This window comes from Triticum dicoccoides, chromosome 4A (assembly GCF_002162155.2).
Source record: "Triticum dicoccoides isolate Atlit2015 ecotype Zavitan chromosome 4A, WEW_v2.0, whole genome shotgun sequence".
Taxonomy (NCBI): Eukaryota; Viridiplantae; Streptophyta; class Magnoliopsida; order Poales; family Poaceae; genus Triticum; species Triticum dicoccoides.
In genome coordinates, this window is record NC_041386.1 from 154713527 (window position 1) to 154726117 (window position 12591).

At 47.5% G+C, this 12591-nt stretch overlaps 1 protein-coding gene across 1 annotated transcript in view; it reads right to left on the reverse strand.

The window, feature by feature from the left end:
• The window catches only part of LOC119285497, a 12379-nt gene extending 12010 nt beyond the window's left edge, over window positions 1–369 (reverse strand). Inside the window, exon 1 of the mRNA XM_037564786.1 lies at window positions 23–369. Coding sequence (XP_037420683.1) covers window positions 23–208 — 186 coding nt within the window. The 5' untranslated portion in view covers window positions 209–369. The remainder of the gene's footprint in view (window positions 1–22) is intronic.
• Window positions 370–12591: the final 12222 nt, after the last annotated feature.

The following is a 12591-nucleotide window of genomic DNA, read 5'->3' on the forward strand; positions in this document are numbered from 1 at the left end:
GGGGAAGTGGAGTACCGAGTACCTCTGCGCGGGTGTGGAGCATGCGGCGAACGTCGGCGCGGACGCTTTCCTCGACGTCGTGGAAGGCGCCGTGGTGCCAGTGCTCGTGCCCGGGGTCCCGACGGAACGCCTCTCGCCGCGCCGCTGCCGACGCGGCGGCGGTGACTGCGAGGAGGAAGAGGATGCGGAGGAGGAGGGGAGGCGCCATGGGAGGCGGGGAAAGAGAGGCGCGGGAAACCCCCTAGACTGGGGGAGCTTCGCCGTGGCCGGCTACGAGGTAGTACTGGGCAGGCGGAGGAGGGGGCAGAGCGGTCGGCGGCACCACACGGTCCACGGCGAGTGCGGGCGGGCGTTTGCTGTCTCGACTAGGCCGTCGTCGCTTTGAGATTAGTGGTGTTTGACTGTGTGGACTCGGGATCGATGGATCTGTTTTTGTAAAAAGAAACACTGTTTTTTTACAAAAAAATCTGCTTTTTTCGAGAATCTGCTAGGCTTTATTCATCAAGAGGTACAAATACAGGTATTAGAGCATGGTTAATAGTATAGCCGGCTATATAATATTGACATATCATATATAGTCACTGACGGAGTGCTGGATAAGGGGTGTTCGACATGTCCGTTGCGCGACCTATGGGTTGGGCCGAGGACCCTCCCCCCTCCCTCCTAAGCTTATCATCAGTGGGCTTCGTTCATGTGGGCCACATCGGAAAGAAATGGCGTGAAGACTTAACGTATACTTCAAGACGTAGAGATGGTCCTCGGCACGATTGCCCTTTAAATGCAATCGACATCATGTAAACCCTAGATACCCCCGGTGTCTATATAAACCGAGGTGTTAGGGTCTTAGAGGGACAGATTCGCATCCGATCTCGTGGTAGATCACCTATACTTTGCACCTCGGCCGCAATCACTACAACAAAGCAGGACGTATGGTTTTACCTCTTCAAGAGGGCCCGAACCTAGGTAAACATCGTGTCCCCTGTGTCATTGTTACCATCTAGCCAAGCCTACCTGATCGGGGAACCCTACCCGAGATCCGTCGGACTTAGCTCCGACATTGGTGACCCATACAGGTCCCTCTAGGAAATCGAAACGGCTCGATGGCTTGCAGATTGACGATAGCGTCGGTTGTGGTATGGCTTTCTTCACGGGACAACTCTTTGTCTTTGGCAATATTACTCTTTACGCTGGTTAGACTGGCCACCTGGGTCAGATCGAAAATTATGCTCCAGGCGAGATCATCAGATTTGAGAACCTCAAGTACGCCATGGATTCCCGCAGCGCTCTCGCGTTTTCGTGCTGGGTGTCAGACCAGCCTAAGGATCGCCCTGACGCCTCCATCAAGATCTCGGATTCAATCCTAGATCAGGACCACTCCATGGATCACACCTCGGATTTGGCTTTGAGCTCGGAGTTGAGTACTGCGTCAATGGGTCAGGCATCTATCTTGACTAACGAAGACCATGAGGCCATGTTAGATCGGACCTCAAGTAAACTTTAGTTGAGCCTGACTTTTGATCAGGATATGGGCGAGGCAGACAAGGCGCTTTTGAACAATGTTAAATCGGATTCAAAGCCTCGTCATCTCGGACGACTGAACCTTGGTGTACGATCAGATCTAGGAAAACCAGGGAAGGCTAGACTTTTTAGCCCACCCTCCACCCACCTAGTCGCTACCATAAAAAAAACTTACCGGTGTTTTAGACAGTGCCTCTGAGGAGACCACCGACATAGATGAAGACATCGGCGAGATGTCAGATATCGCTCCACCGCCAGCCATCAACCATACCGGCAGGTGGACCGCAACCTCCACCTATGATGTCTACATGGTAGACACTTCCAAGGACAGAGTGAAGGAAATATGCCCTAGAGGCAATAATAAAGTTGTTATTTTGTATTTCCTTATTCATGATAAATGTTTATTATTCAAGCTAGAATTGTATTGATCGGAAACCTAAATACATGTGTGAATACATAGATAAACAATGCATCCCTAGTGAGCCTCTACTTGACTAGCTCATTGATCAAAGATGGTTAAGGTTTCCTGACCATGGACATGAGTTGTCATTTGATAACGGGATCACATCATTAGGAGAATGATGTGATGGACAAGACCCATCCATTAGCTTAGCATATTGATCGTTCAGTTTTATTGCTATTGCTTTCTTCATGTCAAATACATATTCTTTTGACTATGAGATTATGCAACTCCCCGATACCGGAGGAATGCCTTGTGTGCTATCAAACGTCACAAGGTAACTGGGTGATTTTAAAGATGCTCTACAAGTATCTCTGAAGGTGTTTGTTGAGTTGGCATAGATCGAGATTAGGATTTGTCACTCCGAGTATCGGAGAGGTATCTCTGGGCCTTCTCGGTAACACACATCATAAGCTTGCAAGCAAACGACTAAGGAGTTGGTCATGAGGTGATGTATTACGGAACGAGTAAAGAGACTTGCCGGTAACGAGATTGAACTAGGTATGCAGATACCGACGATCGAATCTCGGGCAAGTAACATACCGATAGACAAAGGGAATAACGTATGTTGTCATAACGGCTCGACTGATAAAGATCTTTGTAGAATATGTAGGAGCTAATATAAGCATCCAGGTTCCGCTATTGGTTATTGACAGGAGAGGTGACTCGGTCATGTCTACATAGTTGTCGAACCCATAGGATCCGCACGCTTACCGTCCGATGACGATATTGTATTATATGAGTTATGTGATTTGGTGACCGAATGTTGTTAGGAGTCCCAGATGAGAGCACAGACATGACGAGAAGTCTCGAGATGGTCGATAGGTAAATATTGATATATAGGACGATAGTATTCGGACACCGGAAGTGTTCCGGAGTGTATTGGGTATTTATTGGAGTACCGGAGGGGTTACCGGAACCCCCGGGGGGAACATATGGGCCACATGGGCCATGGGAGGGGAGCACTCCAGCCCACAAGGGGTGGCGCGCCCCCCTTATGGCAGGAGGCCGAATTGGAGAAGGAGAAGAGGGGGTTCGCCCCCCCCCCTTCCTTCTCTTCTTCCCTCTTCCCTTTTTCCTTTCAGCAATTATGGTGGGGGGGGCGAATTGGGGAAGACCCCAAGTAGGATTCAACCTACTTGGGGCGCACCCCTTGGCTGCTCCTCCCCCCACCTATATATATGGGGGCACCCCTAGCACAACCAGACAATTGCCTAGCCATGTGCGGCGCCCCCCCTCCACCGTTTACTCCCACGGTCATATCTTCGTAGTGCTTAGGCGAAGCCCTGCACGGATCACTTCACCATCACCGTCACCACGCCGTCGTGCTGACGGAACTCATCTACTACCTCAAAAAACTTGATGGATCAAGAAGGCGAGGGACGTCACCGAGCTGAACATGTGCAAAACTCGGAGGTGACGTACGTTCGGTACTTGATCGGGCGGAGCTAGAAGAAGTTTGACTACATCAATCGCGTTATCAAACACTTCCGCTTACGGTCTACGAGGGTACGTAGACACACTCCCCCCCTCGTTGTTATGCATCTCCATGGATAGATCATTGCGTGTGCGTAGAATTTTTTTTGTTTTCTATGCAACGTTTCCCAACGATGATGGAGATCATGGTGTCATGCCGGTGACTAGATGATCATGGAGCCCCAAGATGGAGATCAAAGGAGCTATGTGATATTGGCCATATCATGTCACTATTATTATTTGATTGCATGTGATGTTTATCATGTTTTTGCATCTTGTTTACTTAGAACGACGATAGTAAATAAGATGATCCCTCATAATAATTTCAAGAAAGTGTTCCCCCTAACTGTGCACCATTGCGATAGTTCGTTGTTTCGAAGCACCACGTGACGATCGGGTGTGATAGATTCCAACGTTCACATACAACGGGTGTAAGACAGATTTACACATGCAAACACTTAGGTTGACTTGACGAGCCTAGCATGTACAGACATGGCCTCGGAACACAGAAGACCGAAAGGTCAAGCATGAGTCATATAGAAGATACGATCAACATGAAGATGTTCACCGATGTTGACTAGTCCGTCTCACGTGATGATCGGACACGGCCTAGTTAACTCGGATCATGTCATACTTAGATGACTGGAGGGATGTCTATCTAAGTGGGAGTTCATTATATAATTTGATTAGATGAACTTAATTATCATGAACTTAGTCTAAAATCTTTATAATATGTCGTGTAGATCAAATGGCCAACGTTGTCCTCAACTTCAACGCGTTCCTAGAGAAAACCAAGCTGAAAGACGATGGCAGCAACTATACGGACTGGGTCCGGAACCTGAGGATCATCCTCATAGCTGCCAAGAAAGAATATGTCCTACAAGCACCGCTAGGTGACGCACCCGTCCCACAGAACCAAGACATTATGAACGCTTGGCAGACACGTGCTGATGATTACTCCCTCGTTCAGTGCGGCATGCTTTACAGCTTAGAACCGGGGCTCCAAAAGCGTTTTGAGTGACACAGAGCATATGAGATGTTCGAAGAGCTGAAAATGGTTTTCCAAGCTCATGCCCGGGGTGAGAGATATGAAGTCTCCGACAAGTTCTTCAGCTGTAAGATGGAGGAAAATAGTTCTGTCAGTGAGCACATACTCACTATGTCTGGATTACATAACCGCTTAACTCAACTGGGAGTTAATCTCCCGGATGACGCGGTCATTGACAGAATCCTTCAGTCGCTTCCACCGAGCTACAAGAGCTTTGTGATGAATTTCAATATGCAGGGGATGGAAAAGACCATTCCTGAAGTATTTGCAATGCTGAAATCAGCAGAGGTAGAAGTCAAAAAGGACCATCAAGTGTTGATGGTGAATAAAACCACTAAGTTCAAGAAAGGCAAGGGTAAGAAGAACTTCAAGAAGGACGGCAAGGGAGTTGCCGCGCCCGGTAAGCAAGCTGCCGGGAAGAAGCCAAAGAATGGACCCAAGCCCGAGACTGAGTGTTTTTATTGCAAGGGAAGTGGTCACTGGAAGCGGAACTGCCCCAAATACTTAGCGGACAAGAAGGCCGGCAAAACGAAAGGTATATGTGATATACATGTAATTGATGTGTACCTTACCAGTACTCGTAGTAGCTCCTGGGTATTTGATATCGGTGCAGTTTCTCACATTTGTAACTCAAAGCAGGAGCTGCAGAATAAACAGAGACTGGCGAAGGACGAGGTGACGATGCGCGTCGGGAATGGTTCCAAGGTCGATGTGATCGCCGTCGGCACGCTACCTCTGCATTTACCTACGGGATTAGTTTTGAACCTCAATAATTGTTATTTAGTGTGAAGTTTGAGCATGAACATTGTATCAGGATCTCGTTTAATACGAGATGGCTACTCATTTAAATCCGAGAATAATGGTTGTTCTATTTATATGAGAGATATGTTTTATGTTCATGCTCCTATGGTGAATGGTTTATTCATAATGAATCTCGAGCGTAATGCTACACATATTCATAGTGTGAATACCAAAAGATGTAAGGTTGATAATGATAGTCCCACATACTTGTGGCACTGCCACCTTGGTCACATAGGTGTCAAACGCATGAAGAAGCTCCATGCAGATGGACTTTTAGAGTCTCTTGATTACGAATCATTTGACACGTGCAAACCATGCCTCATGGGTAAGATGACCAAGACTCCGTTCTCAGGAACAATGGAGCGAGCAACCAACCTATTGGAAATCATACATATTGATGTGTGCGGTCCAATGAGTGTTGAGGCTCGTGGTGGCTATCGTTATGTTCTCACCCTCACTGATGACTTGAGTAGATATGGGTATATCTACTTAATGAAACACAAGTCTGAAACCTTTGAAAAGTTCAAGGAATTTCAGAGTGAGGTTGAGAATCAACGTGACAGAAAAATCAAGTTTTTGCGATCAGATCGTGGAGGAGAATACTTGAGTCATGAATTTGGCACACACTTAAGAAAATGTGGAATAGTTTCACAACTCACGCTGCCTGGAACACCTCAGCGTAATGGTGTGTCCGAATGTCGTAATCGCACTCTATTGGATATGGTGCGATCTATGATGTCTCTTACCGATTTACCGCTCTCATTTTGGGGCTATGCTTTAGAGACTGCCGCATTCACTTTAAATAGGGCTCCGTCGAAATCCGTTGAGACGACACCGTATGAATTATGGTTTGGGAAGAAGCCTAAGCTATCGTTTCTAAAAGTTTGGGGATGCGATGCTTATGTCAAGAAACTTCAACCTGAAAAGCTCGAACCCAAGTCGGAAAAATGCGTCTTCATAGGATACCCTAAAGAAACTATTGGGTATACCTTCTACCTCGGATCCGAAGGCAAGATCTTTGTTGCCAAGAATGGATCCTTTCTAGAGAAGGAGTTTCTCTCGAAAGAAGTAAGTGGGAGGAAAGTAGAACTTGATGAAGTATTACCTCTTGAACCGGAAAGTGGCGCAACTCAGGAAAATGTTCCTGTGGTGCCTGCACCAATTAGAGAGGAAGTTAATGATGATGATCAAGATACTTCTGATCAAGCTCCTACTGAACTTCGAAGGTCCACAAGGACACGTTCCGCACCAGAGTGGTACGGCAACCCTGTCTTGGAAATCATGTTGTTAGACAACGGTGAACCTTCGAACTATGAAGAAGCGATGGCGGGCCCGAATTCCGACAAATGGCTGGAAGCCATGAAATCCGAGATGGGATCCATGTATGAAAACGAAGTATGGACTTTGACTGACTTGCCCGATGATCGGCGAGCCATAGAAAATAAATGGATCTTTAAGAAGAAGACAGACGCGGATAGTAATGTGACCATCTATAAAGCTAGGCTTGTCGCTAAGGGTTATCGACAAGTTCAAGGGATTGACTACGATGAGACATTCTCTCCCATAGCAAAGCTGAAGTCCGTCCGAATCATGTTAGCAATTGCTGCGTACTATGATTATGAGATATGGCAAATGGACGTCAAAACGGCATTCCTTAACGGTTATCTTAAGGAAGAACTGTATATGATGCAGCCGGAAGGTTTTGTCGATCCTAAGAATGCTGACAAGGTGTGCAAGCTCCAACGCTCGATTTATGGGCTGGTGCAAGCATCTCGGAGTTGGAACATTCGCTTTGATGAGATGATCAAAGCGTTTGGGTTTATGCAGACTTATGGAGAAGCCTGCGTTTACAAGAAAGTGAGTGGGAGCTCTGTAGCATTTCTCATATTATATGTAGATGACATACTTTTGATGGGAAATGATATAGAGCTTTTGGACAGCATTAAGGCCTACTTGAATAAGAGTTTTTCAATGAAGGACCTTGAAGAAGCTGCTTATATATTAGGCATCAAGATCTATAGAGATAGATCAAGACGCCTCATAGGTCTTTCACAAAGCACATACCTTGATAAGATATTGAAGAAGTTCAATATGGATCAGTCTAAGAAGGGGTTCTTGCCTGTGTTGCAAGGTGTGAAATTGAGCTCGGCTCAATGTCCGACCACGGCAGAAGATATAGAAGAGATGAGTGTCATCCCCTATGCCTCAGCCATAGGTTCTATTATGTATGCCATGCTGTGTACCAGACCTGATGTAAACCTTGTCGTAAGTTTGGTAGGTAGGTACCAAAGTAATCACGGCAAGGAACACTGGACAGCGGTCAAGAATATCCTGAAGTACCTGAAAAGGACTAAGGAAATGTTTCTCGTTTATGGAGGTGACGAAGAGCTCGTCGTAAAGGGTTACGTCGACGCTAGCTTCGACACAGATCTGGATGACTCTAAGTCACAAACCGGATACGTGTATATTTTGAATGGCGGGGCAGTAAGCTGGTGCAGTTGCAAGCAAAGCGTTGTGGCAGGATCTACATGTGAAGTGGAGTACATGGCAGCCTCGGAGGCAGCACACGAAGCAGTCTGGGTGAAGGAGTTCATTACCGACCTAGGAGTCATACCCAATGCGTCGGGCCCGATGACTCTCTTCTGTGACAACACTGGAGCTATTGCCCTTGCCAAGGAGCCCAGGTTTCACAGGAAGACCAGGCATATCAAGCGTCGCTTCAACTTCATTCGTGAAAGTGTTCAAAATGGAGACATAGAGATTTGTAAAGTACATACGGACCTGAATGTAGCAGATCCGTTGACTAAACCTCTCCCTAGAGCAAAACATGATCAACACCAGAATTCCATGGGTGTTCGATTCATCACAATGTAACTAGATGATTGACTCTAGTGCAAGTGGGAGACTGTTGGAAATATGCCCTAGAGGCAATAATAAAATGATTATTATATTTCCTTGTTCATGATAATTGTCTATTATTCATGCTTTAATTGTATTATCCGGAAATCGTAATACATGTGTGAATACATAGACCACAATGTGTCCCTAGTGAGCCTCTAGTTGACTAGCTCGTTGATCAACAGATAGTCATGGTTTCCTGGCTATGGACATGGGGATGTCATTGATAACGGGATCACATCATTAGGAGAATGATGTGATGGACAAGACCCAATCCTAAACATAGCACAAGATCGTATAGTTCGTTTGCTAGAGTTTTTCCAATGTCAAGTATCTTTTCCTTAGACCATGAGATTGTGTAACTCCCGGATACCGTAGGAGTGCTCTGGGTGTACCAAACGTCACAACGTAACTGGGTGACTATAAAGGTATACTACAGGTATCTCCGAAAGTGTCTGTTGGGTTGACACGGATCAAGACTGGGATTTGTCACTCCGTATGACGGAGAGGTATCTCTGGGCCCACTCGGTAATGCATCATCATAATGAGCTCAAAGTGACCAAGTGTCTGGTCACGGGATCATGCATTACGGTACGAGTAAAGTGACTTGCCGGTAACGAGATTGAACGAGGTATTGGGATACCGACGATCGAATCTCGGGCAAGTAACGTACCGATTGACAAAGGGAATTGTATACGGGGTTGCTTGAATCCTCGACATCGTGGTTCATCCGATGAGATCATCGAGGAGCATGTGGGAGCCAACATGGGTATCCAGATCCCGCTGTTGGTTATTGACCGGAGAGCCGTCTCGGTCATGTCTACATGTTTCCCGAACCCGTAGGGTCTACACACTTAAGGTTCGGTGACGCTAGGGTTGTAGAGATATGAATATGCAGTAACCCGAAAGTTGTTCGGAGTCCCGGATGAGATCCTGGACGTCACGAGGAGTTCCGGAATGGTCCGGAGATGAAGAATTATATATAGGAAGTGCAGTTTCGATCATCGGGAGAGTTTCAGGGTCACCGGTATTGTACCAGGACCACCGGAAGGGTCCCGGGGGTCCAGGGTGGGGCAACCCATCCCGGAGGGCCCCATGGGCCAAAGTGGGGAGGGGAACCAGCCCATAGTGGGCTGGTGCGCCCCCCTAGGCCCACCCCATGCGCCTAGGGTTGGGAACCCTAGGGTGGGGGGCGACCCACCTGGCTCGGGGGGCACTCCACCCCTTGGTCGCCGCCCCCCTAGGAGTTCCCATCTCCTAGGGCCGGCGCACCCCCTAGGGGGCCTATATAAAGGGGGGAGGGAGGGGGCAGCCGCACCCTTGAGTCTTGGCGCCTCCCTCTCCCCTGCTACACCTCTCCCTCTCGCAGTATAACGGCGAAGCCCTGCTGCGGTGACGCCCTGCATCCACTACCACGCCGTCGTGCTGCTGGATCTTCATCAACCTCTCCTCCCCCCTTGCTGGATCAAGAAGGAGGAGACATCACGCTGACCGTACGTGTGTTGAACACGGAGGTGCCGTCCGTTCGGCGCTAGGATCTCCGGTGATTTGGATCACGTCGAGTACGACTTCCTCATCCCCGTTCTTTGAACGCTTCTGCGCGTGATCTACAAAGGTATGTGGATGCAATCCGATCACTCGTTGCTAGATGAACTCATAGATGGATCTTGGTGAAACCGTAGGAAATTTTTTGTTTTCTGCAGCGTTCCCCAACATGGTTCACATGCCCCTTCAGCCCATGGGGCCCTCCGGGATAGGTGGCCCCACCCGGTGGACCCCCGGGACCCTTCCGGTGGTCCCGGTACAATACCGATGACTCTCGAAACTCTCTCGGTGGCCGAAACTGGACTTCCTATATATAAATCTTTACCTTCAGACCATTCCGGAACTCCTCATGACGTCCGGGATCTCATTCGGGACTCCGAACAACTTTTGGTTAACCGCATACTAATATCTCTACAACTCTAGCGTCACCGAACCTTAAGTGTGTAGACCCTACGGGTTCGAGAGACATGTAGACATGACCGAGACAACTCTCCAGTCAATAACCAACAACGGGATCTGGATACCCATGTTGGCTCCCACATGTTCCACGATGATCTCATCAGATGAACCACGATGTCGAGGATTTAATCAATCCCGTATTCAATTCCCTTTGTCTATCGGCACGATACTTGCCCGAGATTCGATCATCGGTATCCCGATACCTTGTTCAATCTCGTTACCGGCAAGTCTCTTTACTCGTTCCGTAACACATCATCCCGTGATCAACTCCTTGGTCACATTGTGCACATTATGATGATGTCCTACCGAGTGGGCCCAGAGATACCTCTCCGTTACACGGAGTGACAAATCCCGGTCTCGATTCGTGCCAACCCAACAGACACTTTCAGAGATACCCGTAGTGCACCTTTATAGCCACCCAGTTACGTTGTGACGTTTGGTACACCCAAAGCATTCCTACGGTATCCGGGAGTTGCACAATTTCATGGTCTAAGGAAATGATACTTGACATTAGAAAAGCTTTAGCATACGAACTACACGATCTTGTGCTAGGCTTAGGATTGGGTCTTGTCCATCACATCATTCTCCTAATGATGTGATCCCGTTATCAACGACATCCAATGTCCATGGTCAGGAAACCGTAACCATCTATTGATCAACGAGCTAGTCAACTAGTGGCTTACTAGGGACATGGTGTTGTCTATGTATCCACACATGTATCTGAGTTTCCTATCAATACAATTCTAGCATGGATAATAAACGATTATCATGAACAAGGAAATATAATAATAACTAATTTATTATTGCCTCTAGGGCATATTTCCAACATCCATTAAGGGACCCTTGAGGGCGGTCACCGAACCCGTATAAATGGCAACCCTTGGGGGCGGTCACCGAACCCGTACACTTTGGCAACCCTTTGGGGCGGTCACCGAAACCCGTCAAATTGCTCGGGGCGATCTCCACAACCTAATTGGAGACCCCAACGCTTGCCCGGAGCTTTACACCACAATGATTGAACTCCAAACACCACCAATCGTCTAGGGCGCCCAAGCACCCAAGAGGAACAAGCTCAAGGGTACCAAGCACCCAAGATTAATAAGCTTCTCAACTTGTAACTTCCATGTATCACTGTGGAGAACTCAAACCGATGCACCAAATGCAATGGCAAGGGCACACGGAGTGCCCAAGTCCTTCTCTCCCAAATCCCACCAAAGCAACTAATGCTAGGGAGGAAAGTGAGAGGAAGAACAAGAAGGAGAACACCAAGAACTCCAAGATCTAGATCCAAGGGGTTCCCTCACATAGAGAAGAAAGTGATTGGTGGAAGTGTGGATCTAGATCTCCTCTCTCTTTTCCCTCAAAAACTAGCAAGAATCCATGGAGGGATTGAGAGTTAGTAAGCTCGAAGAAGGTCAACAATGGGGGAAGAACACAAGCTCGAAGGATAAGGTTCATTGGGGAAGAAGACCCCCTTTTAAAGGTGGGGAAAAATCCAACCGTTATGCTCACAGCCCGCACAGAGCGGTACTACCGCTCATCCTCACGGTACTACTGCTAGGGGCAGCGGTACTACCGCTAAGGGTAGCGGTACTACTGCTTGCGAGCGGTACTAAAAAATTACATTCGTGCCTACCACCGCTGGACTTATGACGATTTTTTGGTCCGGAGCGGAAGTAGGCACGGAAGTAGCTGCGGTAGTACCGCTCCAAGCGGTAGTACCGCTCCCATGGGCGGTAGTACCGCTGCAGCCTTTTTAAGGACACCAAAACTGACACAACTTCTGCAAACGGACTCCGAATTCAACGAAACCAAGTTTGTTGGAAAGCTAGCGACAAGGGCTAACAGAATCTTGATATAAATAACAATAAAAAGCAAATTAGAAAAGGCCCATAATAAAATGGTGAGAACCCTTCCTTGAATAAGACCGGTAAAACCTCCAACACCGAAAATGCAATAGAAGAATCATGAGAACTCCGTTTTAGATGAACTCGAGCTTGTCATCAAGATGACCATAAGCTCTAAGAATCTCAAAGAGAACCAAACAAGAACCAAGAAAGATGATGTAAGGATGCAATGGTTTGAGCTCTCTACGAACGATATGATCAAGCTACTCATCAAGATCCCCCTTGATAGTACGACAATCGATCCTATAACCCGGTCTCCCAACTACCACCATGATACCGGTAAAATAGAAAACCTATCAAGGGCAAATATTTGCCTTGCACAAAGTCCACTTGAGCTAGATGTAGAAGATCTTGACTTCCTCAAGTTGGACCACCTTTCTTGATTGGCTTGGTGAAGACTAGTAGATTGCTCCCCCATACTCCACTATGGGTGAGCCACTCTTCGGCACATCTTCACAAGTCCATTATCACCACAATGG